The 26,484-nt window shown below is 38.4% G+C and overlaps 3 protein-coding genes across 3 annotated transcripts in view; 2 read left to right on the forward strand and 1 right to left on the reverse strand.

The window, feature by feature from the left end:
* Window positions 1–940: 940 nt before the first annotated feature.
* marcksb (myristoylated alanine-rich protein kinase C substrate b) lies at window positions 941–4,639 on the reverse strand. The gene is made up of 2 exons (XM_046855163.1): window positions 4,294–4,639; window positions 941–2,447 (listed from the first exon to the last, which is right to left on the reverse strand). Exons 1-2 carry the CDS (start codon window positions 4,357–4,359, stop codon window positions 1,815–1,817), a joined length of 699 nt encoding a protein of 232 aa, XP_046711119.1. The 5' UTR covers window positions 4,360–4,639; the 3' UTR covers window positions 941–1,814.
* A 2,802-nt stretch (window positions 4,640–7,441) lies between these two features.
* LOC124389707 (tyrosine-protein kinase fyna) lies at window positions 7,442–21,817 on the forward strand. The gene is made up of 13 exons (XM_046855152.1): window positions 7,442–7,679; window positions 12,280–12,378; window positions 13,439–13,698; window positions 14,007–14,103; window positions 14,510–14,608; window positions 14,904–15,007; window positions 16,677–16,826; window positions 16,980–17,144; window positions 17,391–17,570; window positions 18,093–18,169; window positions 18,257–18,410; window positions 19,821–19,952; window positions 20,093–21,817. Exons 3-13 carry the CDS (start codon window positions 13,449–13,451, stop codon window positions 20,299–20,301), a joined length of 1,617 nt encoding a protein of 538 aa, XP_046711108.1. The 5' UTR covers window positions 7,442–7,679; window positions 12,280–12,378; window positions 13,439–13,448; the 3' UTR covers window positions 20,302–21,817.
* Window positions 21,818–23,652: 1,835 nt separating this feature from the next.
* The window catches only part of si:ch211-266g18.10 (titin), a 28,306-nt gene continuing 25,474 nt past the window's right edge, over window positions 23,653–26,484 (forward strand). Inside the window, exon 1 of the mRNA XM_046855736.1 lies at window positions 23,653–23,987. Coding sequence (XP_046711692.1) covers window positions 23,969–23,987 — 19 coding nt within the window. The 5' untranslated portion in view covers window positions 23,653–23,968. The remainder of the gene's footprint in view (window positions 23,988–26,484) is intronic.

Raw genomic sequence — 26,484 nt, forward strand, 5'->3', positions numbered from 1 at the left:
TACAAGCTGTTGGTTGTCTGGTGGTCATTACCCAGTGTCTTGCCCCTGAATATATCTCATATATATCAGCTTAACTATGCTGACTCAATTACCACCACATGGTGGCGCTGCAGCATGTGTATGTATATATATTAAATGCTATAGACTAAACTATGTATAGATTTCTGATCCCCTTCCACATTTACTGCCCATTTGCTATTATAATGACCTCCACTCCTCCAGGAGGATGTTCCTTTAGATGTTGTACTTCTGGAAATTTGTGTTATTTCAACCACAAGGCCAACTTTGGCCCATGGGCCCTGGTGGGGGCATCTTGAATTCAAATCTATATAAATTGTATTTGTTTATTTACTTTTTACTTGGCCAAAGCCATGTCCATTATCCTGTTCTGCTCCCAATATCCCATATGCAAAAAAAAACAAAAGAACATCAACAACCGTTGTATAGTTATTTTGCACCTTCTTGTTTGTAATTCTTCACTGATGTTCTGCTGAACTGATTTTTCAGTGTGTTAATTGTTTTAATTATTTATATTTACACTCTTGGTGTCTTTGGATGGGTTCACCTTTTGGTTCCTCTCAAGGTTTCTTCCTCATACCAATAAATTAAATTTTTACTTACCACAATCGCCAAGGCTTGCTCACCTGGGACAAATCCACAAATTTAAATTGAAGTGAATTATGTTGTATAATTCTCTGATGAACTTTAATTGAATACCCTCCCCCCTATATTTTTTTAATATTTTATAATTATAGGAGCTGTAGCTGATTTAAGCAGGCCTGTCTTTTTTTTTTTTTAACTCTATTTTTGCTTTTAAGGTCGAAGTGAGCTTTTGATACGACTTAATTATAAATGATTCTTTCAAATGATTCTTTTTGTGCAAAACTTCATTGGGGGGGGGGTGTTGATGAAATAGAGAGAAATAGGACAAACACACTTGTTCATTTGAATCCTTTATTTGTTTTTGTGCCCGTTGAAGTTGAACTCATACTTCTGTATGCAAAGTTACATTCCTTTTTAAAAACCAGGTAGTGTCAGACCTTGAGTATTTACAGCAAACTGTAATCTATTTGATTGCACTGGCAACTTCTATATATACTTGCACAGCTTTGTAAGAAAAACAAGAAACAATCTAAAAAAGAAAAAAAAAAAAGAAAAAGAAAAATACTAACTATTAGTCATCACAGGTCAACATGTTGGATCTACAGCAGGGTTAGCAGAGGGTCAGACTTTACCTACAGGACTGGAAAAAAGTTTTTTAAAAAGATTAAAGACATGACGAAGCCTATACAAGCACGCAGTGTGGCCGGATGGGAGCGGTGCTGCTGGTGTAATATCCGAGCAACCATTCGGAACGCGTAAAAGGACCGCGATTCGATTTGTGACTCGTCTACTCGCCTCGTCTGCTTTTTGGTAGCACCGCTTTCCTAGAACACACTGGAAAGGAAAAAAAAAACCTAAATAATATGGCACCAAATACTTCAACTAACATTGCAAATTCCTAAAAAGGTTTACAGGTATGAAAGCCGGAAAAAAAAAAGAAAAAAAAAAAAAAATACTGCATCACACACATAAGCACACATCACACACGCAATACTGTAACAAACACAGTTGTAGGAATTGAAGCACGGTGCCTTTCATGCTACAATCAGAGATCCTTCCTTGGAGCACCACAGAGACATCGGATGGAGGAGAAGTGGATGGAATAATGTAGGCGTGTGGGGGGAGGGGATGTTTAGACAACTTCGAAAGGTCATTGGTGGTGCTTTTTTTTGTACAAAAAAGCCTCAGTGGTTCAGCTCCTTATTACTTCATTAAAAAGCCATCATCAACTGGTTTATCTTGTTACTCTTCGGCAGCAGCAACAGCAGGTTGAGCGTCTGAGGTCTCAGCCGGCGCTGCGGTTGGCGCTGGGTCTTCAGCTGCTGCTGCTGCTGCTTCGCCGGTTTCTCTTCTGCAGGCGTCTCGGGCTTTTCCTCTTCGCTCGTTTTTTTCTCCTCGTCCCCGCTCGGCTGATCGGCTTTGGCCCCCTCGGCTGCTTCTTCGTTCTCTCCTTCGGACGCCTCTGGCTTGGCCTCTTCGGATTCAGCTTTGTCTTTGCCTTCCTCAGCCGGAGCAGCTGCCTCCTCGGGCTCAGCTTCCTTCTTGGCGCTCTTCTTAAATGAGAAGCCGCTGAGTTTGAACGGTTTCTTAAAGGAAAACCGCTTCTTCTGCTTAGCAGGCTCGCTGCTGCCGGACGCAGAGCCGTTCTCTTCCGGTTTGCTCGAGTCCTCGCCGTTTGCTACCGGAGAGCTCTCCGTGGCCCCTTCCTCTGGCGGCTTTTCGGCTGCTCCATCTTCAGGTTTTACCTCACCTTCAGCCAGTTGTTTGCCGTTGACCTGGACCTCCTCGGCGGCTCCGTCAGCCGTGGGTGAGGCATTACCGTTTGTCTTGGCGTGCCCGTTTTCCTAGAAAGAAAAAGTAGATGCCCATAAGATGTTTTCACATTTATACACTATAAACCGGTTCTTTCAAAGCCTCCTGGTTGGAAGACTTCTGTGCTCTACCTGCCTACATACATCAAGTCAGAACTGACTAATCAAACCACGCACTCCTGAACGCTTCTTTCCAACTGGAGCTGCTAAAATGCCTCTAAAATAATAATGACCCAAAACCATGAGAAAGACAAACTGCAGTCACTGTACTTCCAACTAGAGATTGACTGATTCATTGGTTTTGCCGATTGCTTGAAATACCTGAAAAAATCAATACAGGTAGTTTTTCCGGGTTGCATTATACAGTACGAGCTGTTTATCTGAAGTGTTTTTTTATTCAGTTCAGTTGTTCCTATTTATTTGAAGTATTTCAGTTGAATGCATGCATTTTATTGTCCTTAATATTTAATATAATTAATATATTTATTTCATTTCATTTTTGGAATAAAGTTCGGTACTATTTTACATATTAGTGTTGTGTCTATTTTTTATCCAGTATCTATTTTAATAGCTATCGGTCGATTAATCTGCAAGTACAATCCAACCATCTGTAAAGTCCGCTCTCTGTCGATCCATACGTCATATTTTGGGTAGAATTTTGATTTGCGATGTATTTCAGTGAAAAAAAAAAAATCAATCACAAGTTCTTTAAAATGCTACTCCACTAGAGCCCATGAGATTCCTCGAGGGATTGTGTTGCAACAAATGGTTGCTCCATGAGCCCTAATTATCAAGTAAGGCACAGGAGGACAGACTGGCTTGATCAGGATCATCTGAGGCAATAAAACATTTACATTATACAAATAATAAAAGAAACATAAAATGTGCAAGATTACAATTGTACAAACAATCAGGATTCCTTGAAGATCTCCATGATGCAATTCAAATGCTGATATAACCCTAGAATTAACACCACCACCACCACCCCCAACCCCCATGGACCCTCCATGTTTAAACCGTGAAAAGAACAGATCATAATCACTCCTCTTTTTCTAAATCATCTCTTAATGATTCATGAATTCAGTAGACCTCGAGTATTTTCTTATCCAAATAGGCTTGCAAATGCATTTGCACTGCTCGCCACGTGGGTGAAATAGTGTCTGGATGGAAGCTCCTGATGTCTGGATTGGGAATGCATGCAAGATGGAGGGTTGGGGGGGTGGAGAGAGAAAAAATCCAGACATCATCGACAAATGCATTGTCCTACAATGATCCAGCACAAACCTGTGGCTTGCACAAGATATAAAAAAAATGTATGCAACATTTCCTCCCTATAATTAAACACAAAATCCTTCTTTCATTTCGCAGCTGGGCTTCAATCCTGAATGAAGGCAAGGCGTGGTGCTTTCATGGCTCACGCGCGACGCCAAGCAGCGCGCGACGCCTTAACAAAAGCACTGGAGCTGTTTTCCCTCTTTCTTCTGCTTCTCCAATAATCATGCTCAGAGAGAAAAGGCGTTTGTTTGATAGGGAAAAATGGATGCATACTACACACAACCTGTATTTGAGCTTGTTTTTATTTAAAAAATAGGCGCACCAAGCATGCACGTTAGAATTAATAAGGGAATAAAGAATACACGCATACATGCACGTGCATGGAGAATTTCTTGGAAAAACAAGAATCTTACAACCCATGCTTAAAATTTGTTTTCATATAATATTTTTGTGATTGAGTCTTTGTTCATTTCCCACCCCAATAGTCTTGGAAGGATGCTGCTTCCCTTCTCTTCCCTCCCATCGCCCACACAGTTCTAAGATCTACACATTTAGCGCATATTAGTGTGTTTATTTATTTTTCCTCCACTGAGTGGTTTATTACCTGTCCGTTCGCCTTTTCCACGGCGGTTTCTTCTTTTGCGCCGTTTTTAGCCGCTTGAGCTCCCATGCTTTCACCGAGTGGGGAAAAAAATATATTCACGCGCAACAAAGAAACCCCGAATGAATGAACGAACAAAGAGCGCGATCGCCTTCTGCTTCGTTTTTTTCTTCTCCTTTCTTCAACTACAGACACCAAAAAATCAAAACAACAACCCGGTCCTGGAGTTCACACGGAGTAGTAAATAAATATTTCCGAAAATAATTGCACAGCAGCGAGAGAGAGAGAGATGTATATATAAGGGATAAAAAATAAAAAGCTAATGAAAATTGCTGCTTTTCTTAATGAGATGCGGGGTACAACGCCCGAAAATGACGTCACCGTATAGAGAAGCGGCATCGACCAATCGAAAGTCGCGTTTTCAAAGAGGGCGGGGTTTGGAAGTAAAGGGGGCGGAGGAGAAAGCAACTAGTGATAGGGTTCACTTATAACGTTTATATTTCAATTACACACAAATAATTAATAATACAACATATATATATATATATATATATATATATATATATATATATATATATATATATATATCCTATAGATAGATAGATAGATAGATAGATAGATAGATAGATAGATAGATAGATCTTTCAGTTGTATGTTTTACAATTTAACATTAATATTATACTACAAATCACACTTTCACCCAGCATGTGTAAAATATTGTCGTATAAAGCATTTCACTGCATGTCGTACTCTGTATGTATGTGTATGTGACAAATAAAATTTGATTTGATTTGATTTGATTTGATTGCCCGTTTTCCCTCATGTAATCCGGTTTCCTGCACCAAATCCAGTGCCATGTTTTTGAGACACATTAGCTTTTTTAAACTGTCTATAGTATGTGCAGCAAAACATCCATGGTTTGTTGACCGAATTCCTGAATGATGCTGCTTGAGGTGCAGTCAGTGTTCCAATTTATACCAAAGGTGTTGAGCAGGGTGGAGGTCAGAGCTGTATAACAGGCCACTGAAGATCGTTCACTCCAACCCATGTAAAGCAGATCTTCATGGAGCTGGCTTTGTGTACATGGGCATTGTCTTGCTCGAACAGGTTTGGAGAGAAGAGAAAATTTTATTCTGCCACATCCAAAGACATCCTATACAAATGTGTGCATCTGATTTTGTGGTAAAGACTTCGAGAAGAACCACAAATGGCTGGAAAAATCACGTGTCCAAATACTTTTGTCTTTATATTGTAGCAACTATGCATTAGCTGTCACTGATGATAGATAGATAGATAGATAGATAGATAGATAGATAGATAGATAGATAGATAGATAGATAGATAGATAGATAGATAGATAGATTAGATTATAAAAATATAAAATTTGTAAACCTGCTTTTGTACACTGTCCATTGTGAAAAATGCTATACTAAATTCAAATTAATTGAAATAAACTGAACCACAGTGTCGCAGTGACCACTTTATTGACAATCACTGTGTTTACTGTCTTCTTATGTTGTCTCTTTTCATTTGCACTAAACTAACAACTTTATGTTGTTAGTTTTGAGTTTGTGTAGGTCTGTGTTCCTTTTTGTTAATTTATGTTGTCTGATGTAGCACCATGGTCCTGGGGGGATGTTGTTTCATTTAACTGTGTACTGCACTGTATATGGTTGAAATGACAATAAAGCCTTTGGTTTGACTTGACGTGATATAAATAAATAAACAGACAGACAGACAGACAGACAGACAGACAGACAGACAGACAGAGGCACAGACAGACAGACAGACAGACAGACAGACAGACAGACAGACAGACAGACAGACAGACAGATAGATAGATAGATAGATAGATAGATAGATAGATAGATAGATAGATAGATAGATAGATAGATACCCAAACTATGATAGAACATGTATGGGATTATGTAGTAAACAAAAACGTGATAAACAACCCATCATATGTTTTCTATTCTAGACTGTCCAAAGTAGCTCCATTAATTTTTGAAAAATGCATTACACATTCATGACATTCTCTCACCAGATTCACGAGGAAGAATCACAGAGAATGGTATTTAATTCACCTGCTTATGAGTTGATTTGTGACATTTCTTGCCTTATTAATGTGCTTTAGACCATCAGTTGTCTTGTGCGAAGAAAAGGGTGAGTACAGAGTCAACAGCCCTGTTTGTGCTACTACAACTGTATCTATATTATCAAAATTCATATTATGGAAAGTTACTCAGTTAAGTAAAGAGAAAAGACGGTTCATCATGAACATGAAGATCGGAAAAATCTCAAGAGTTTTAAATGTATCCCAAGTTCAGTCTCCAAAACATGTGCTGCAACAGGCTCTCATTAGGGCAGTCATGGGAAAGGAAAACCAAGAGCTACCTCTGCTGCAGAAGATATGTTAATTAGAATCACCATATTTAGAAACCGCTAATTTACAAAAATGATTTCTGCAGTTCAAGTGGCAGATATATTAATATCCCCTATTCAGTGAGTCAGGCATTTATGGTTGACTTGTGGCAAAGAAACAATTACTTCATAAGAACAAGTAGAAGAAACTTGCTTGGGCCAAGAACCAATGAATGGACATTAGATCAATGGAAAACTGTCATTTGGTCTGATGAGTTCAAATCTGAGACTTTTGGTTCTAACATAGTTTGGATGTCTTAATTAATATGCAATATTGAAAATTATATATATATATATATATATATATATATATATATATATATATATACATACACAATTACAATGAGCTCTATTATTATTATTATCATCATCATCATCATCATCATCATTATATATATTATATGGGTATGGGGGTTGCCATGGCGACCAAAGATCTATTTTTTGCGCTAGTTTCCAGCTCAAGGTTTTACAGCAGCATCTCGGATAATCCTTTATTATTATTTATTATTTTTCTGCACAAAATGGCGACATTAGGCCTATTTTTTTAAGCACAAAACAAAACACACACACACACACACACACACACACACACACACACACACGCGCGCGCCTCTTCGTGACTCCAGCATTAGCATGCGTAATAGCAGGGAGGGAGGGACTAAGCAGAAAATGGGGCGGAGCCCGACGGGGCGGCGACGCAGAGCGCGCTCGGGATCTGATTGGCTGAAGTGTACGTCAATCACAGCCTCGGTCTCCTCGCCGACGTCTGTTCCATTTCGGCGACGGGGAGCAGCCCCAAGAGCGCGTTCACAGGCTGCGGTGTGATATTTATCTGGTTTTATTTATTTATTTTTTTACCACTCCGGAAACCCGATGGAAATAACCGAAATATAACGGCAGAGAAAAACACATAATAAATCCTCACCTCTTGTTGATTCTACGCAGGAGTGAACGAGATCGTTGTCCTGGTAAGCGCGCGCGCGCGCGTGCGTGCGTGCGTGTGTGTGTGTGTGTGTGTGTGTGTGTGTGTGTGTGTGTTTGGTGCAGGGAAATACGGGCGTCACGTTGAAATGAATTAAAGCCCAGCATGGTGATCGAGATATTTGTTATTTAGATGGTCTGTGCATTGCATCTGGGTGTTGTGGTGTAGAATAGATCTCCCTGATCGTGTTTTGGAGGAAAATGGTGCTCGCTGGAGAACGCTGTTAGAGAGATGCCTGATCGTCTTTGCAGCACGGATTGATGCGCAGCAGAAATGGCCTCATGTGGGAGACAATCGCAAAGAAAAAGGCCTCTGTGTCCCTGCCTGCATGGCACTGAGCGTCTGTTTTTAGACGTACAAAAGCCTCAGAAATGCGCACAATGTCTCTCTTTTTTCAAAACCCCATAATTGCATGCTTTCTATATACATATTTAAGCACGTATATAGGCTACACACAGTGCTTTGTGTGAATCAGTGTGCATGCATTGTAGATGATCATGATGGTGATGGTTGATAAGGACAGTCTACTTTTTGTGCTCTGGAAATAAACAGAGCTGGACACTACACCACACCAAACATTATTCATGTGTTGTGCACATCTCTTGGAGGAAGTGTGTTGTGATGATGTGTACTGGGCTGCAGGATTGAAAGGCCTGCTGCTGGTGCAACAACTCAACATTGGCTTTTTTCCATCCTTAAATCTGAACATTAGGTAGGAGAATACACATTTAGAGGACGGCTTGGAGATTATTCCACGCAAATGTCACATCATAAAACGTCCCATGATATGTACCACATCATAATACGTCCCATGATATGTACCACAATATTTATACGTCCCATGATATGTACCACAATATTTATACGTCCCATGATATGTACCACAATATTTATGAAACAATACCGCAGTAATCTAAAAGTAGAAAAGAATAAAATCAGCTCATATCAGGATTTATATGATTGAAAAATGTACACAAGACGAAATAGACCATATCTCAGTATCCATATTACATTGTCGTATCGCTCGAGGATCTTTGGTTTCTATCCTTCATGTCAAAATTGTGGATATTGGAAACAAAAATATTTCAGACAAATATTTGCGCAGTGTAAAATAATTAGTTGGTTGTGAGCCGAGTGTTTAAAATATGACGATATTTATATGCCAATGTAATGTCAATTACTAACAAGACACCATTGAGTGCTAATATGTTGTTTAGTACCGTTGTGACACAATTTAGTGCCAAATTGGTGATATATAGTATAGTTTAGTACCAATGTGACACTATTTAGTAGAAATTGTTGATATATAAATATATATAGTGCAAGTGGTGTTGTTTAGTACCAGTGCGACACAATCTAGTGCCAGTATGTGGTTTAGTACTGTTGGGACACAATTTAGTGCCAAATTGGTGAGATATATATGGTATAGTATAGTTTAGTACCAATGTGACACAATTTAGTGACAAATTGACAGAATGTTTTGTCTAGTACCAATGTGACACTATTTAGTGACAAATTGTTGATATATAAATATATATAGTGCAAGTGATGTTGTTTATTACCAATGTGACACAATCTAGTGCCAAAGTAGTGATTGATATCTATATCTATCTATCTATCTATCTATCTATCTATCTATCTATCTATCTATCTATCTATCTATCTATCTATATATAGTATAGTTTAGTACCAATGTGACACAATTTAATGCCAGAATGTTTTGTCTAGTACCAATGTGACACTATCTAGTGCAAGTATGTGGTTTAGTACCAATGTGACACAATTTAGTGCCAAATTAGTGATATCTATCTATCTATCTATCTATCTATCTATCTATCTATCTATCTATCTATCTATCTATCTATCTATCTATCTATAGTATAGTATAGTATAGTATAGTATAGTTTAGTACCAATGTGACACAATTTAATGCCAGAATGTTTTGTCTAGTACCAATGTGACACTATTTAGTAACAAATTGTTGATATATAAATATATATAGTGCAAGTGATGTTGTTTAGTACCAATGCGACACAATCTAGTGCCAATTTGATTATATATATATATATATATATATATATATATATATATATATATATATATATATATATATATATAGTGCCATTTTGATGTTGGCAATACTATTAAATTTAGTACACATTAGCCACTATTTAGTGCCAATGTGACAATATTTCATGCCAAATTAACAATTTCTAGTATCAATGACACACTATTTAGTGCCAGTGTCATTGTCAAGTGCCCATTAGACAATATTTTGTTTCAAAGTAACTGTATTTAGTACCAATGAGACACAATTTAGTGCCAATATGACAATACCATGTAACACTGTGAAGTTCCAACAAGACCCTTTTTAGTGTCAATGTGAAACTGTAGTACCAAAATGGTGATATTTACTGCCAATGTGACAGTAAAAGTCCTGGCATCGATCACAATTCAGCTGAACATCTCGCCATGTAAACGCTGCTTATAGCCAATTAATAGAAACCAGGCTTTAAATTGTGCAAACGTTACAGGAGGACTACATATAGAAAACAAATACGCATACCTCGAAATGCGATCACGGCAATTGTAAGCAGAACGTAAACAATTTATCCACGTGTCTATCATCACAGGATCTTCATTATGTACTCTGACATAGACAATGCATCAACGCTCCATCAGGCAGGATTTTGGTGAGGGGTTCTGTCTCATGTGTAGTCTGACAGAAAATATTCTCGAAGGGTCGCTGAAATGAATCACAGATTGTCGAATCGATTCGAACGAAAGCTACGCAGAGCTACTACAAGGCTACAGTTTGAGAGAGTGTATAGGAGTTCACTTAAATACCACAAACTGTGATCGTGTACAAAGAAGAAAAAGCTCGTTACTATTTTTACAGCCAAATCAAAACGTGTGTTTTTATAACGAAATGAGAAAGTAAGACAGAAAGCCGGTTCTTCAGACGAGTGCAAATTAAAGTTTTGATATACGTGCTATAATTTTTGTACTTTCAGACAGAACATCCTGCACTCCGTCGTTATACCACGCGGCAAAAGAATTAAATTTAGCCACTCGTTATTCCTACCTGACCTCATGAACCATAAACTATTTTTAGATCCTCATTTGAAAGAAGCACAAAAGCTTCTAATCCAGATTTTATATGATATCAAGACACCTGACAAACGTGGAATTTGTATCATTGTTTTTTTCAGAATCTCATCTGGAAATTCCGGAGTGATAGGAATGAAGAATTTCATCCATAATTTATTGTTTATTTTTAATAATAAAAATATTCACACTATCGGTGAAGGTCAAGTCAGCGTTTCTCTTGAAGGGCAAGTGACTGTCATGAAGGATCCATGATTATAAATATAATTGCAGACATTAAATTGAATCTGACAAAAAATCTTGAATAATACGTTCTTTTTTTGTTTTGTATAATAATAATAGTAAAAATAATAATAATTATAGTAATAACAAGTACTTCAGTTATTACATTTCAGCATAAGGTGTGGTTGGACCACCTTGGTGTGGTAGGATGTTAAAAACATTTCCTATTTACACAAATTTAGATTGACACAAACCTGTAAGAAAACAATCCTACTAATATCTATTAATCTTAAAGCCAAATCATTTGCATATCCACGTTGATAATCCACTGTGGCGACCCATAACGGGAGCAGCCGAAGAAGATTTGCATATTTACGTTGAAAAATACTTTGTGAGAAGAATGCAGGTTTGCTACAACTAAATAGCCATGATGTCATTATAAATGTATAACCATTGTATAAAATTCTTTATAAAACTATTTGTGACAAATCTTGAAATAAGCACAATTTGATGTGGAACCGAAGCCCCGCCCACTGGTATAACTTGTATGATTTTTAACAACACAGCTGTTTCATTTTTAAAAACAATAACCGTGTCTATGTAAACAGTATTTTCAACCTGATTAATACGTCCATCCGTACGGAAAATGCAAAAATGTTGGTGTTGACGATACGGAATGTCGCAGCTTGTGAAACACCTCGGGAATAACGCTGAGAAATCGGATCAAGCTCTAGAGAGAAGGTGAAAAGCAAACAATTCGACTAATGGTGCCATTGATTACAAGCTGTTTCCCGAGATATTCATTTCCAAAATCGAAAGAAATCACAGACCCCAATTCATTCCATGATTAATGCTAGCAGGAGTACTAGCTCGGTCCTATTGTTTGCTAAACGACAACCAGCCGACGTCGTCGGAGTCAAACTTGCGTTCCTTGCTTACAGGTTTTTGTCATTTCTCCCGCCTTTTCCGAGAAAAACATTGTTTTCACTGACACAAAGTGTAAACAAGACACACTGTTACGTCTGTCAAAAATATAAACGTTGTGTCTGTATTTTCAAATGTGTTTCAAGCTTGAAACTATTTCAATACGATATTAATATAACAAGTATATTATGTTTATAACATGTTTATAACATTGTCTGATTATTTTATTAATTATTGAGCTGTCTTGTATATTAAGCTGGCTGTATTTTTTTTTGGTCCACATGTGCATAAAGAATTAAACAAACCCACTGTATTATTATTTTCCTTCTCAGGCCTGGGTATTTGAGAGGAGCCAATCGTCGATGTTCTTACTCCATCTTTAATTGAATGGAATGCAAATACTCGGCTGTGGTGCCCCAGTGCTCGCCGCGGTATGTCTAATAGACATCTGTTTGCGTTTTTTCTTTCTTGCTGTGTGCTTATGTGTCCCTTTTCCACCCGTCTGTGCCATCAGAGGCTCGACTGAGTCTCAGTGACGACGCCTTTTTTTTTAAGAGCAGTGCGACGATAGTAACAGCTAGAGTGGTGGCGTAGCCTGCGCCTGTGTTCTAAATTCATAACTTCGATATGTTCTGAAAATGCCTCGCACATCTGGTTGATTTTATTCATAGAGGAACCAAATGTAGACCAGTGCAGACACTGGAGTCTCGGCGTTGTACCTGAAACCACATCTGTATCAGGTCGTATATTATTCTGCGGCTTGGTGAGAGAAATAGTCTTAAAGCGTGCTTTACCTACTTATGCCTGTGATCCTTATTTATCAAAAATATACAGAGCAGGCTATTATGAAACGTCACTATTTAGGTCTGGATGTGAATTTAATGCTTTACATCTACGGGAATCCGTTCACGTTCCTGAAATTATTACACACAGTTTTTCAAATATGAAAGATTTAAGAGTATTGCAGAAAAAGTGCCATTAATTCTGTATGAAATGTAAGCATTAAAAATGAAATTCAACACATTGCAGCCATATTCCGCTTATTTTTCCACAAAATGGAGGCACACAATTGTACACAATAATCTGGATGTGGTAGCATGAAATGTTCAATTCACTAGACCTAGAGGTCGTAAACCTATTCCAGCATGATCTTAGGAGACCCGCTATAGAGCTCTAACCTCAACCCTACTGGACACCAGTTCAGGAAAATTGATGTCTCTCGAAATCAGTGTAAAATATTGCGGGAATTGGAAAAGGGAGATTTCAGCATCACTTTGTTTGCAATATTCATCACCAATTTTGAGGCGATCAGAAGAAAACTTTTCATTCGTTGATATAATAATAATAATAACTATGTTAGGTAAAATTTTGCAATGTGGAATGTTTAATATCCACACCATATTGTTGTTTTCTGTACAATTCATACATTCATAGCTACATTCATAACTCTAGCACAGGTTACAGTTCATGATTTCACTCTCCTCCAATCAGAATCTAGATAATGGGCTGTGTACAATGTAAGGACAAAGAGGCAACTAAACTGACAGATGAGAGAGAGACGAGTGTGTCTCAGCACGCTGGGTACCGCTATGGGGCCAACCCAACACCCCAACACTACCCCAGCTTTGGGGTCACCGCCATCCCCAACTACAACAACTTCCACGCGCCTGTCAGTCAGAACACAGTGACGGTGTTCGGCGGCGTGAACAGCTCGTCGCACTCGGGAACTCTGCGCTCACGTGGTGGAACAGGTGATTTTTTTTTATAAGGATCTTGGACTACACTTTGTTTTTTTCACGATGAGACAAATTTTCACGTCGTGAACGTATTGCTCGACAATTTCATCATACGCATAGTATTATGAATTTTTTTTTCGTTGTAAGAATTATATGCTAATAAATGCAGGTATTGTGTTATTGCGTCCCCTGGCACACGCCCAGGACACCTATTAATAGGCATCATTATGCTACAGGGATGTTGAGTTCTAATTGGTCAGAAACTTTCACCATATAATGTCTTTTTTTTATATACATCTCGTATTTTTCATTGACATCTGCAGGAGTTACACTCTTTGTAGCACTTTATGATTACGAGGCGAGGACGGAGGATGATCTCAGTTTTCGGAAAGGAGAAAAATTCCAAATTCTCAACAGCACGTGAGTAGAACGGCATTCCACCATTTGTACGTTTCCACAAATGAAAAGAAAACATAGAAGGAAAATTGCCTTAAAATTGCTATTCCCCATGTAAAATTTAAACAGATGAAAAAATTTTTTTTACATTATTTCTTATTGAGGATGACTTCACATTTAGCTGGTATATGAATCTTAATTTAGATTTTCTGCTATTCTGAGAACTCTCTTATTTTATTCTGAACGAGAAATAAGTGCCGTGTGGCTAGCGCAGATTGTGTTACACCCTAAACATGAACAGTTTATTGTTTATTCTCCTGGTCAACAACTCTACCCTGACGTACACAGTCTGGTGAGCGCGGACCATAGAATCTTTCTGATATCCAGTATATTTATACTGTAATTTGTGTTTCTTTTGCTGTCCTAACAGGGAAGGAGACTGGTGGGAGGCTCGCTCCCTCACTACAGGTGGAACAGGATACATACCCAGCAATTACGTGGCTCCAGTAGATTCGATCCAAGCCGAAGAGTAAGTTCAATTCGTATGCTCTGAAAAAAGCCCTAACCACTTGTTCGCAGCATAGGGCACTATTTTGAGAATCTGTTTTTTTTTATTCTATTATAGTTAAGAATGTACTGTGCATTTCACTAGCATCCAAAATGGGTACAGAATACCCATAATGCACCTTGAAGTGTAACCTCTATAGCAAACTGGGTCTAGTTTCAGACCCGTTCTGGATAAATGATAAAAACCTGTATAGACGTTTATGGCATTTCCCAAGGTAATAGTGTATTCCTTCGACGTTCCCGCTTTGTCGTTGCAGCTGGTACTTTGGGAAACTTGGCCGTAAGGATGCAGAGAGGCAGCTGCTGTCTAATGGAAACCCTCGGGGGACTTTTCTCATCAGGGAAAGTGAAACCACTAAAGGTAAATAGACTGTGCATTCTACATTGGATTACATAGGGCAGAATAGTGGTGGTGGGATCAGGGTTGCAAAATTCGAGAACTTTCAAGGCTGGAGACATGCCATGGGAATTAAGTGGAAATATGGGAATTAAATCTTAACTTGCTGGATAATCTTGGTTTAAACATCCAGATTACTAGCAATTTCAGTTGAATTTATACCATGGGGGCTAATGAGGCCATGCCTTCTACATGCATTGTGACTCACACAAAAATGTCTGTGGTAAGATTGTATGTAAAACTGTTTGTATATAATACAGTTTAAATACATTTCACCAAATTTCTAATTAATTCCCCAAAATTCCCATAGAAAGTTCCTGGAAATGTACAGGAAATTTCCTGCCCTTTGCAAACCTATGTGGGAAGTGCCAGGTGTGTTTTTTGTCCCAAAGGGTAGGTAGTTAGAGTACAAAATGTCGTAATATCCACTACTGGTTTTTATACCAGTGAGCTTCATGCTTAGGACGCTTGTTAAAGTCCTCCCGTAGAATTTATTGAATTTTTTCTTTCCTCACCTTCAACAGAAAATGAGAAAGTGGTCTGTAGGGTGCAGAAGGTGTTTTCTGCAATATACAAACAAACACAAAAACAAGAAAATTGTGCAACTATGGACAAAACATTTTCCTTGAGCTGCCGTAACTCCCTTCAGGAATGCTGACTTTTGTTATTACTCACAAGGCTACGACTGAATTGTCATCAGAGAAATCGATGATGTATTTGTGCTTTGCAGCACATTCGTGAGTCAGCAGAGTGACAACTGCTGACTGAACACACAGTCCTGAGGGTTACTGGTATTAAGAGGTTAGAATTGGAGGTACTGCCAATCTGGACTGGTGTAATCACTTCCATTCAGGAAGGTCTTGGAATTTCCATGCATTTGGGCAATTTGGTTTTTTGATATACTGGGGCAGAAGAGTATAAGATTAGAGCTCAATATTTCTTCGCGTATCTCAGTTTGTTAAGAAGTCAGGGTCAGAGCGCAGGGACAGCCATGATCCGGTGCCCTTGACAGCTTGGCGGTGCTTGGCCAACTTTTATCAGTAAACCAGAGGCTTACCTTTGAGCCACCAATTCAAGCCGCATATTTACCTCCAGGGCCAAAACACATACACTGTTTTGTGAGGTTAGATGTGTTTACTCTTCTATGTTGGTGGAGATACCAGAGTGGAGCTCAAAACAGTGCCTTGAGGCTAGGTTCCCACTAGTTTCAGAACCGGTTTGGCATGCTTTTAGCAGTGGTCTGTATTACATTATTAGCATAACAGAGACATCGTTGAGGTTGCCAAGTTGGGGGTTGGGTGCAGCGTTGTAGACAAGGTGGAGGTTGACGTAAACAGATCCAATATGTTCAACCGACGCAAAGTGGCAGTGGAAGGTCTCTTTGAAAGTTGCTGATTTGGCTCGCACTTTATTCCAAAACTTAATAGTTAAGCATCAAAGGTCTTATGCAAGAAACCAATGCCACCTTGGCAGTGCTTAAATTTGAGCACACCATCTTCCAGTTTGTAGTCCATATTTTCTAGCATCATTTAGCTGAGTTTTGTTACTGGTGCTTTGGAGAAACACATCGTTCTAGACCTTTTGTATAATCGACCTACTCTGATATCTTGTTCTATCCCTTTGTCTCTTTCAGGAGCGTATTCCTTATCCATACAGGACTGGGATGACGTTAAGGGCGATCATGTGAAACACTATAAGATCCGTAAGCTTGACAACGGAGGCTACTACATCACCACCCGGGCTCAGTTTGAGACTTTGCAACAGCTTGTTCACCATTATTCTGGTAAATCAGTGTCAAATGACCAAATACGCTATTTAATTACCTGTAACTTAATGAGTGGTATGTGGGGAAAAAAAGCAAACAGAGCAGCCATTGTCGTGGATATCGCGGTGACATTTCTAACAGCATGCCATCATTTTGTGTTTGCGTTCACAGCGAGGGCTGCGGGACTATGCTGTCGATTGATAGTCCCCTGCCATAAAGGCATGCCTCGCCTTGCTGATTTGTCCGTCAAAACCAAAGACGTGTGGGAAATCCCAAGAGAGTCGCTTCAGCTCATCAAGCGCTTGGGGAATGGTCAGTTCGGAGAGGTCTGGATGGGTGAGTAGTAATTATTCTCGATAGGTTCAATCCAGGCTGAGAAAGATTCATCAGTGGATAATCTCTTCTGACTGGTTTAATCCAGGATTCAGATTAATCTTTGAAGCCCCAGTCCATTTAAATACCGTCGATGCGAATTACTGCTGATTTATTCCTTGCCATTTTAATGCATCAGACCAGAAGAGGATTTTTATTCGTCTGTGTTAGACAGTGGCTTGTTTCTCAGATTTTGCAAAAAATTTGCAGGTACTTGGAACGGCACCACGAAAGTGGCGGTGAAGACCTTGAAACCAGGCACCATGTCCCCTGAGTCATTCCTGGAGGAAGCTCAAATCATGAAGAAGCTGAGACATGACAAGCTAGTACAGCTATACGCTGTTGTCTCTGAAGAGCCCATTTACATCGTTACAGAATATATGGGCAAAGGTAAAGAGAACAAAAATCATTATTTAATTTAACTGCATTTCTATTTACATAATTTGTTTGATGGGAAAGTGAAATTCCTATTATACATTAGGAAAAAACAGACAACTAATAAAAAGAATCATTGAAACATTTCCACAACAGTCAGCTTTTATCATATTAACAAGAAATTGCAAAAAAAAAAAAATTGCAAAAACATTTTGTCCACAACATTAAATGTAGCTATAAATGGATAAAAAGCAATGACATCGTTCCTTAATGAATACACTGCTAGTTGTGATATAAAACTCTTCAGAATCAGGCAATATTGGAAATAAACAACCTTTCAAAATGAATAATAATTAAAAATATTACAATCTTTATAACATAATAGTAAATATTTTCCTATAATATTTCCCTGTGGTGAAATGGGGTCTGTTATATTAACACACTAGTAAGTAGAACACATGAATATTTGTGGTTTGTTTGACCTGTGACAAATTTCTCATCCCAAATGTTTGATATCCCATGAAATGAAATTTTCAGGGAGTCTGCTGGACTTTTTGAAGGACGGTGAAGGACGGAGCCTGAAATTACCAAACCTTGTAGACATGGCAGCTCAGGTAGGAAAAACGTCTCTCAAATCTACCTTCGATGATAAAACTATTCGGCGATATCGAATACCAAGAATGCGTGGTGGTGTCTTGCAGGTGGCTGCAGGCATGGCTTACATCGAGAGAATGAATTACATCCACAGAGATCTGAGATCAGCCAACATCCTCGTGGGCGACAGTTTAGTATGCAAGATCGCAGACTTTGGCCTGGCCAGGCTGATAGAGGATAATGAATACACAGCTAGACAAGGTGAGTGAAAGGAGGAAAGGGCATATATAGTACTATCAGTCTAGCAGGTGCTGGAACTCCCAGGAACAACAAATGCATTGAACACTTCTGTTCGGAGGCTAATGGCATTTTATTCTCAGCATTTCATAGTAATGTAGCAGCAGCAGTAGCCACAGTTATAGCAGTGGTGTTAATAGCAATAGTAGTAGTAATAGAAGTAGTGGTACTAGTAAAAGCAGTAGTAATAGAGTAGTAGTAGTAGAAGTGGGAGTAGCAGTAATAGAAGTAGTAGTAGTAGTAGTAGAAGTAGGAGAAGCAGTAGTAATATGTGTAGAAGTGGGAGAAGCAGTAGTATAAGTAGTAGTAATAGAAGTAGTAGTACTAGTAGAAGCAGTAGTAATAGAAGTAGTATTACTAGTAGAAGCAGTAGTAATAGAAGTAGTATTACTAGTAGAAGCAGTAGTAATAGAAGTAGTGGTACTAGTAAAAGCTGTAGTAATATGGGTAGAAATAGGAGAAGCAGTAGTAATATGTGTAGATGTAGGAATCGTGGTTGTAACAGTAGTAAAAGCAGCAGCAGTAGTAATGTGTAGAAGTGGGAGTAGCAGTAATAGAAGTAGTAGAAGTAGGAGAAGTAGTAATAATAGGAGTAGTAGTACTAGTAGAAGCAGTGGTAATAGGTGTAGATGTAGGAGACGTAGTAGTAATAGAAGTAGTGGTACTAGTAGAAGCAGTAGTAATGTGTAGAAGTAGGAGATGTAGTATTACTAGTAGAAGCAGTAGTATAAGTAGTAGTAATAGAAGTACTGGTAGTAGTAGTAGTAGAAGTAGGAGAAGCAGTAGTAATAGAAGTAGTATTACTAGTAGAAGCAGTGGTAATAGGTGTAGAATTACGAGAAGCAGTAATAATAGAAGTCGTAGTACTAGTAGAAGTAGGAGAAGTAGCAGTAATAGAAGTAGTAGAAGTAGTAGTACTAGTAGAAGTAGGAGAAGTAGCAGTAATAGAAGTAGTAGTAGTAGTGGTAGAAGTAGTAGTAGTAGTAGAAGTAGGAGAAGTAGCAGTAATAGAAGTAGTAGTACTAGTAGAAGCAGTAGTAATATGTGTAGAAGTAGGAGAAGCAGTAATAATAGAAGTAGTGGTAATAGGTGTAGATGTATGAGACGTAGTAGTAAAAGAAGTAGTGGTACTAGTAAAAGCAGTAGTAATATGTGTAGATGTAGGAATCGTAGTTGTAACAGTAGTAAAAGCAGCAGCAGTAGTAATAGGACTAGTCTTACCGAGTGTGCTGAGTCAGTATCAGTTGTTAGTCATTAAGAGACAACACTGTGGTCTCTAAACAGTACATTACATTGGATTTCACCTTCTCATACTGTAATACGAGTAGAGCAGACAAGCTCAGGCTGCAATCTTACACCTGCATTTTGTTTTAGGTGCCAAGTTCCCCATTAAATGGACGGCCCCCGAGGCCGCGCTGTACGGCCGGTTCACCATTAAATCAGACGTGTGGTCATTTGGAATACTGTTGACGGAATTGGTGACCAAAGGACGCGTGCCATATCCAGGTGAGATATAAAGCAGAATGACTCTTATATAGGACATGATTCAGCGGGTAAGCTTGTAAATGAAACAGAAAACAATAGAAAGGGTTTTTCCATTTTCATGCTTTGTACACTTACTATACACTTACTTTTTTTTTTTTTAGGGATGAATAACCGGGAGGTTTTAGAGCAGGTGGAGCGTGGCTACAGGATGCCGTGCCCTCAGGACTGTCCGATCTCTCTGCACGAGCTCATGCTGCAGTGCTGGAAGCGAGACCCCGAGGAAAGACCCACGTTTGAGTACCTGCAGGCGTTTTTGGAGGACTACTTCACTGCCACGGAGCCCCAGTACCAACCAGGGGACAACCTCTAAACCGCAAACAAACAAGCGAGAGCTTGAGAGATCAAGCGAGCGTATTTGTGCTTTAGTCTCGCAGATTAGAACACAAATCCGGTCATTTTGACCTCTTAACGCTGTTAGACATTATAGAAGAAGAAAAAAAATCACCTGGACGACTGAAAACCTCCTTAGAACTCGAGAGGAAAAACGCATTGCCCGCGACACACACCGACCCGAACGACGATACGATGCACGTACGATGATTAAAGCTTCCAGATTCGTTGCCATTTCGATCCAGTATTTCGAATCATCTTCCATTAAAAACAGGACGTGCCACTTTAAACGTGTAAATTCACTAAAGCCAAACCATATTTCGGAGAACATCATACGAGTGTCTGAGAAAAAAAAAAAAACTAAGAATGAAGGGTAACGGATGGCCTGTTTGTATGTAGTGTAAATATGATCGTGTTTACTTACCCCTGTTTTAGGCTTTATTACTTTTTATAATGCTTTTTATTTTATTTTAGGGTTTTATTTTTAGGTTTTATTTTGAAATATATTTTGCTCAGAGAAATAAGTCTGAATCTCGAGGCTGAAACAAGACGACTGATTCTGGAAATGGCCTTGTTTTAAAAACGTCTGGGACTCTCTTGATTATTTATTCCATTAATGGCACACCCTCTTTGTTTAACTTTGAGAAATCCGTTTGAGCTGCACATACAGTAGCTAGCGTTACTGACACTTGTGAATTTTTTCACCGAAGGAAACTCTCTCGTGTGTGTGTGTGTGTGTGTGTGTGTGTGTGTGTGTGTGTGTGTGTGTGTGTGTGTGCACTGGTGACTCTGCTCAGCTTTATTATTTGCACCTGATTTTAGCAAAATGCTCTCTGTGTCTCCATTTAGTTTAATTTTTTTATTCTTTTTTTTTTTTTTCTTGCTAGTACATTTTCTATTTAGTCACTTTGGATTAATGATAGAAGAAACTAAGCATCGATATAGTAATCAGGCTGTGTGGGCATTATGCTTGACTATACCTGCATCTCTCTCTCTCTCTCTAGCGATTGAAGATGATCAAATAAAAATAAAAATGGCTAACATCATTTATTGTCATTAAGAAGCGTAAAAAAAAAAGTGCTATGATTTAACATAAGTAAGTAAGGAAAAAAATTATTAACTCTAAGCTGAGCTTTTTTTCTGGTTCGAATTTCTATCGCTGATCTACAAAAAAACTTTCATCTCTGGACCGCATTTAACCTCAATCAACACCCTCACAGCTCTCGTCTATCAGGCGGAACCAACAGGACCAATTTCACCTCGTTTTCATTCCAGCCTTTACTCGGATATCTTGTGAAGGTTCTTTTTCTATAGGATCGTGTGCACCATAGTAAGCTGTTTAAACACAGGCTCCAACTTCGACCCCATTATTTTCACCCGTTTATCTCTTTTTTCTAGTAATCCATTTGAAGTAATTCATAGACATTTTTTATTATTATTTAATTGTTTTGTTTCAGTCGGGCACAAATATTTGTAGAATAAAGACTCATACCCAAGCCCATTTCTTTGGATTTTTTATTATTTTTTTTTACATTTTCTAAAATTAGGTTTCGTTCGGGATTTTTATTTGTTATACCACAGCGCACGGATTCCCAAATCTGATTGGTCAAATGCTGCTGATTAGGCAAATTGACAAGTTGGGATTAATACACTTGTTCAGATACATGGCTATTTAACATTCATAGAGTTAAGGAGCCTCCAGTTTCAGTGTTAATTTAGTTAGTGTTGTATTATATATTATACTCTCTCTCTCTCTCTCTCTCTCTCTCTCTCTCTATATATATATATACACACACAGGGAGACCCCAACTTGCGAGGTAGATAGGGCTCGTAAGTCCATCAGGTCGTAGGTCGAGAAGAGTGACTACTTACATTAAAACATTTTTACATAGTACAAATAAAGTAAATAAAAAAATATATATATATAATTATTTTTATTTTTTCTTAATTTATATTTACTTTAGCACTTGTATTCCTCTCACATTCACGATGACTGATTCCCATCTAATGGAGGTTGCACTTTTAACAATAGGAAGTTTGGTGCCTATAATTTATTAAGTATATACCTAATGAGCAAGCTAGTGATGGCAGTGGAAAAAAAAAACTCTGAGATAGAATGAAGAAGTAACTTTGAGAGGCCCTGACTAAATACAGCAAAAAATATATAAATATAAACACAATTCTATGTGAGGTAAAGCATAATCTATAATTAAACCCTAACAGAGCAAATCAGCTTTATCTCCAGCAGGACATCTCAGTGGAATCTTTAATTTTTTACATGTTTTCAGCCCTGGTCTTGCTGGAATATCTTTAGTAATACAACCAATGGCCAGAGGAGGGCTGATATATATACTGTACATGAGATGCTCCAATTTGCTTTCCTTCTAAAGCTTGTAGATATTGTATAATATATTTAGAGTTATTTATATAGGAAATATTTATCTAAGTGTACACACACACCTATACTGCTACGGGTGGTTTATCAGGACCTTTTCCCCCATAAGGTTCATCCCGATTTATGGGGACCCACCTTTTCATTTGTCATAGAGATTTATAAGTAAACTCCAGATTTATTTGTATAGGAAAATTTATATATGTATACACAAACACACTATTTGAACAAAAATATTGGAATCTTTGACTTTTCCAGCCACGTGTGGTTCTTCCACAAACCTTTACCACAAAATGAAAGCACACAATTGTATACAATTGTGTAAAATCGATCTAGGAGTCCAAACCAGCATGATCTTAAGTGGCTTGCTATAGAGCACTGACTTCATCCCTACTGAACACCTTTGGGATGAATTGTAACACTGACTGCACCCTCCTCACCTCACCTACAATCTCCACAAGCACACTCCAAAATCTCCAAAATTCCCAGAAGAGTTTTGAGGTTATTATAGCAGCAAATGGGGACTAAATGTGGTGTAAGGTGGGCACAGTTTTTGAAATGTATATATTATGGATATTTTAAGGTTCATTATATAGATTTTTATTACTATTTTAAATATAGTGGAATACTGTAGTAGAAACACATAATAAATATAATTTTAGTGTCTAATATTTGAGTTTTTGCGATGAAATGAAGAAAAACCTGAGCCTCTATTTTCAATAAACCACATATACAGGGATGACACATGGAAAACTAGGGATACGCTTCATATCATCACATCATCATGGCCGACGAGGTCAGACCCCCCAAACCCCCCTGCAGCCTAAAAAGGCAAGGCCATGTGCAGCAGGTGGAAGGAGCACCGGCTAAGAATAACCAGTGGCTGTGGTGGATAAGGTTACCTTGCTTCTCTAGCGCATGTTTTCTTGCCCCCATGGCCATGTGAGGTGCCAATTACCCTTCTGAAATTATTATTGAGTGCGTGTGCTGCCTGCCTGTTTAACTGGACCTCAGTGCCTCCTCGGAGTTCCTCCCTGCACCATCTCAACCACACTGCCCTTCACCATGCTCACCGCATATACTTTGGAAAATTAAAGGTTTTATTTTGTTTTTGTCCGTTGGATTTGCTTAATGAGGTTCCAACTGTGGATTGTATGGGGGGACTAACAAGCCGGGCAGCATTAACATCAAACAGGTGGAACCACCGCAACGGGACAGGACAGGGTCAGCACAAGCTTCTACAGCAGGTCGCATTATGACAAATGAAACTGAAGGTATTGCGTTATTCATTTCTATTTATGCATATTTTAGTTGAAGAAAAGTGTGTGTATCATCTATACACATTGTATGTGTTTGGGTTTTTTTATGATGTAATACGATTTGATAGCACGTATAATATATATAGCACATGGCATTAATAGTAACAAATAGATGATAGATAGATAGATAGATAGATAGATAGATAGATAGATAGATAGATAGATAGATAGATAGATAGATAGATGATAGATAGATAGATAGATAGATAGATAGCATTTACATACACGGCTATCATACCACAGCTCTGTTCTATTCTTGAAGCTTTCTCTGAAAGAGGTCTACATAACATTTTTTGGAAGGAGTCTCCAGTATCAAAGCTGTCTAACATTAGGTAATAATAACTTGCATTAATTTTGCCTTTGATTCACATGCAGTAACATGACAATCTATTTAGAACAAAATTAGTTTGTGGTGTAGAACACTTCAGGGATGGGGCATGGCCTTAAAGTAAAACATGTCATCTAATACATGTAATTTGTATTAGATAATGATCCAAATAGACTCACAAGTCAGACCAAATACAGCTGAGGGTTAAGGATCTTGACAAACAGCAGCTCAGTGGTGCTGGGATTTAAACACACAGCCTCCAGAAGAGTAGCCCACTGTAGTGTGTGCCACGTTCATGGAAAAAAGGACAGAAATGTAATAGAACACTCTTGTAGGATCTGGTTACTGTTTTGACCCAGTGTTTAAAATAGTCTAGTTATCTCAACCTATCACAAAGAAAAATATTTTTTTACCCAAATCCATTTACAGTTGGAAAGTTCGAGATGATACCAAAGATAGTTTCTGGACTGCACATTTGAGAAGTGTGAAATATGTGGCCTACACTTAGAGCTGGCTCATTCCGAGGCGAGTCATTTGAAATAAATAGACTAGTACGTTTAGGAAAAATAACTTCTGATGAGTCATTCGGACTTTCTTTGGCATTTAAGGGTGGTGTAATCTGAACTTCAAGCACCTATCTTCACCAGCCAGGCACCCTCCCCCCCTTTTGTTTACCAAAATGAAGACTTTCCCATGGAGGAAAACTCTTCTGAAATCTTCTGCTGGTACAAATTGCTGACACTGGAGATTACTTCTATAAGTTCTCGGTAAACTACTTCTTAAAAACCCATCACCAATTCAATGGTGCCTTATGGGTCTCTGTAAAAAAGTTGTGCTGAAAAGCTTTCATTAGAAGAAGCACATTGTTATAAACAGGATAAGAATTACAGTGTATGAGCAGCCAGAAATAATCATAACCATCCATGTTTCTACATGCACTGCAAAGCATCATGGGTAATCTGTACTGGCTGGAGTGCATTTGGTCACTAATCTATTACATTGCACTGAGGGATTTAATGAGAGCTCTTGACAATCTCGCTGCATACTGACCTCAAGGCTTTTCAGCCTGAATGCTGTATACTGGTTGTGAGAGTGCTCACAGGCAGTCAGATACAAAAAAAATACCCACCTCACTCCAGACTCATTGTGAGTTCTCAGTGAAATATCTGAAAGAACAACTCATCCCGGTTCTTACCTTGCTCTGGTAACAAGTGTTCCAGGTTTCATTTTGTCCACTACATAAGGTTACATTTGGTGACTCTTTTCTTCATCTCTAGCTGAGCTGGAATTGATGAAGTTTTGTAGTGTGTTTAATTGTAATAATACATTTCTGATCTCCCCAAACACAATCAAGTAGTGCAAACAGTACACTATTAAATCAATGTGACATTGGTGTGGCGATCCTTTGGCCAGATATTTACATCAATTTACACTTGAGTCTTCCAGGTTTATAAGGTATAGCTAGTAAAGTTTTTTTACTGAAAATTCACCCCAGTTCATGCACACAGCCACGGTGATGATGATATGTGGATTTCTACAATGTACATTACTGGCACAATAATCGCTTTAGCCAGTGTCCCTTTCTGCCGACTAACTACACCACCAGCACCTCCATGGTTACTGCATGAAAACAATACATCAATGAGTTTGATGTTCTTGGAGAAGAGCACTAACTGTCCTCTTCTCTATAAATTAACAGATGTGTACCATATGAGTCAGATTGGCAGGACGCCCAGACACTTAGGCTATTAATGATTGGCTGTAGAATCTGAAGCCTCTCTCATCACTCTCTAAACAACATATCACAAGCTTACAGAACTTACAGAAGGAAAAAGTCTTATCTGTATTACCAGTTGTATACAATTTATAATGTTCAAGACTTGGAAAATGATCAGGGATTAATCCAAAAATCCAAACTCTTGTATTGGTAACATTGTTAGACACAATACTGTCTACAGTTGTGCAGGGTAAGTGTCCAGACACAGTAATGGCAATCAGAGTGAACATCGCCGGGAATGGCGAAACTTCGCAAATCTAAATCGCAATGACTCGGGTTGGTCCTTATTTCTTGAATTGTACCTCTTATCACTCCTTTTCCTCACTCGTTACCTTGCAAGGCATAAT

This window comes from Silurus meridionalis, chromosome 8, assembly GCF_014805685.1.
Source record: "Silurus meridionalis isolate SWU-2019-XX chromosome 8, ASM1480568v1, whole genome shotgun sequence".
NCBI lineage: Eukaryota > Metazoa > Chordata > Actinopteri > Siluriformes > Siluridae > Silurus > Silurus meridionalis.

Bases quoted from the DNA above. Each gene is read 5' to 3' on its own strand.
- marcksb (XM_046855163.1), bottom strand. From the start codon at position 4,359: ATGGGAGCTCAAGCGGCTAAAAACGGCGCAAAAGAAGAAACCGCCGTG. The intron at 2,448-4,293 runs GTAATAAACCAC...TTTTCTTTCTAG, and splicing joins TGGAAAAGGCGAACGGACAG to GAAAACGGGCACGCCAAGAC.
- LOC124389707 (XM_046855152.1), top strand. From the start codon at position 13,449: ATGGGCTGTGTACAATGTAAGGACAAAGAGGCAACTAAACTGACAGAT. The intron at 13,699-14,006 runs GTGATTTTTTTT...TGACATCTGCAG, and splicing joins GCGCTCACGTGGTGGAACAG to GAGTTACACTCTTTGTAGCA. The intron at 14,609-14,903 runs GTAAGTTCAATT...TTGTCGTTGCAG, and splicing joins GATTCGATCCAAGCCGAAGA to CTGGTACTTTGGGAAACTTG.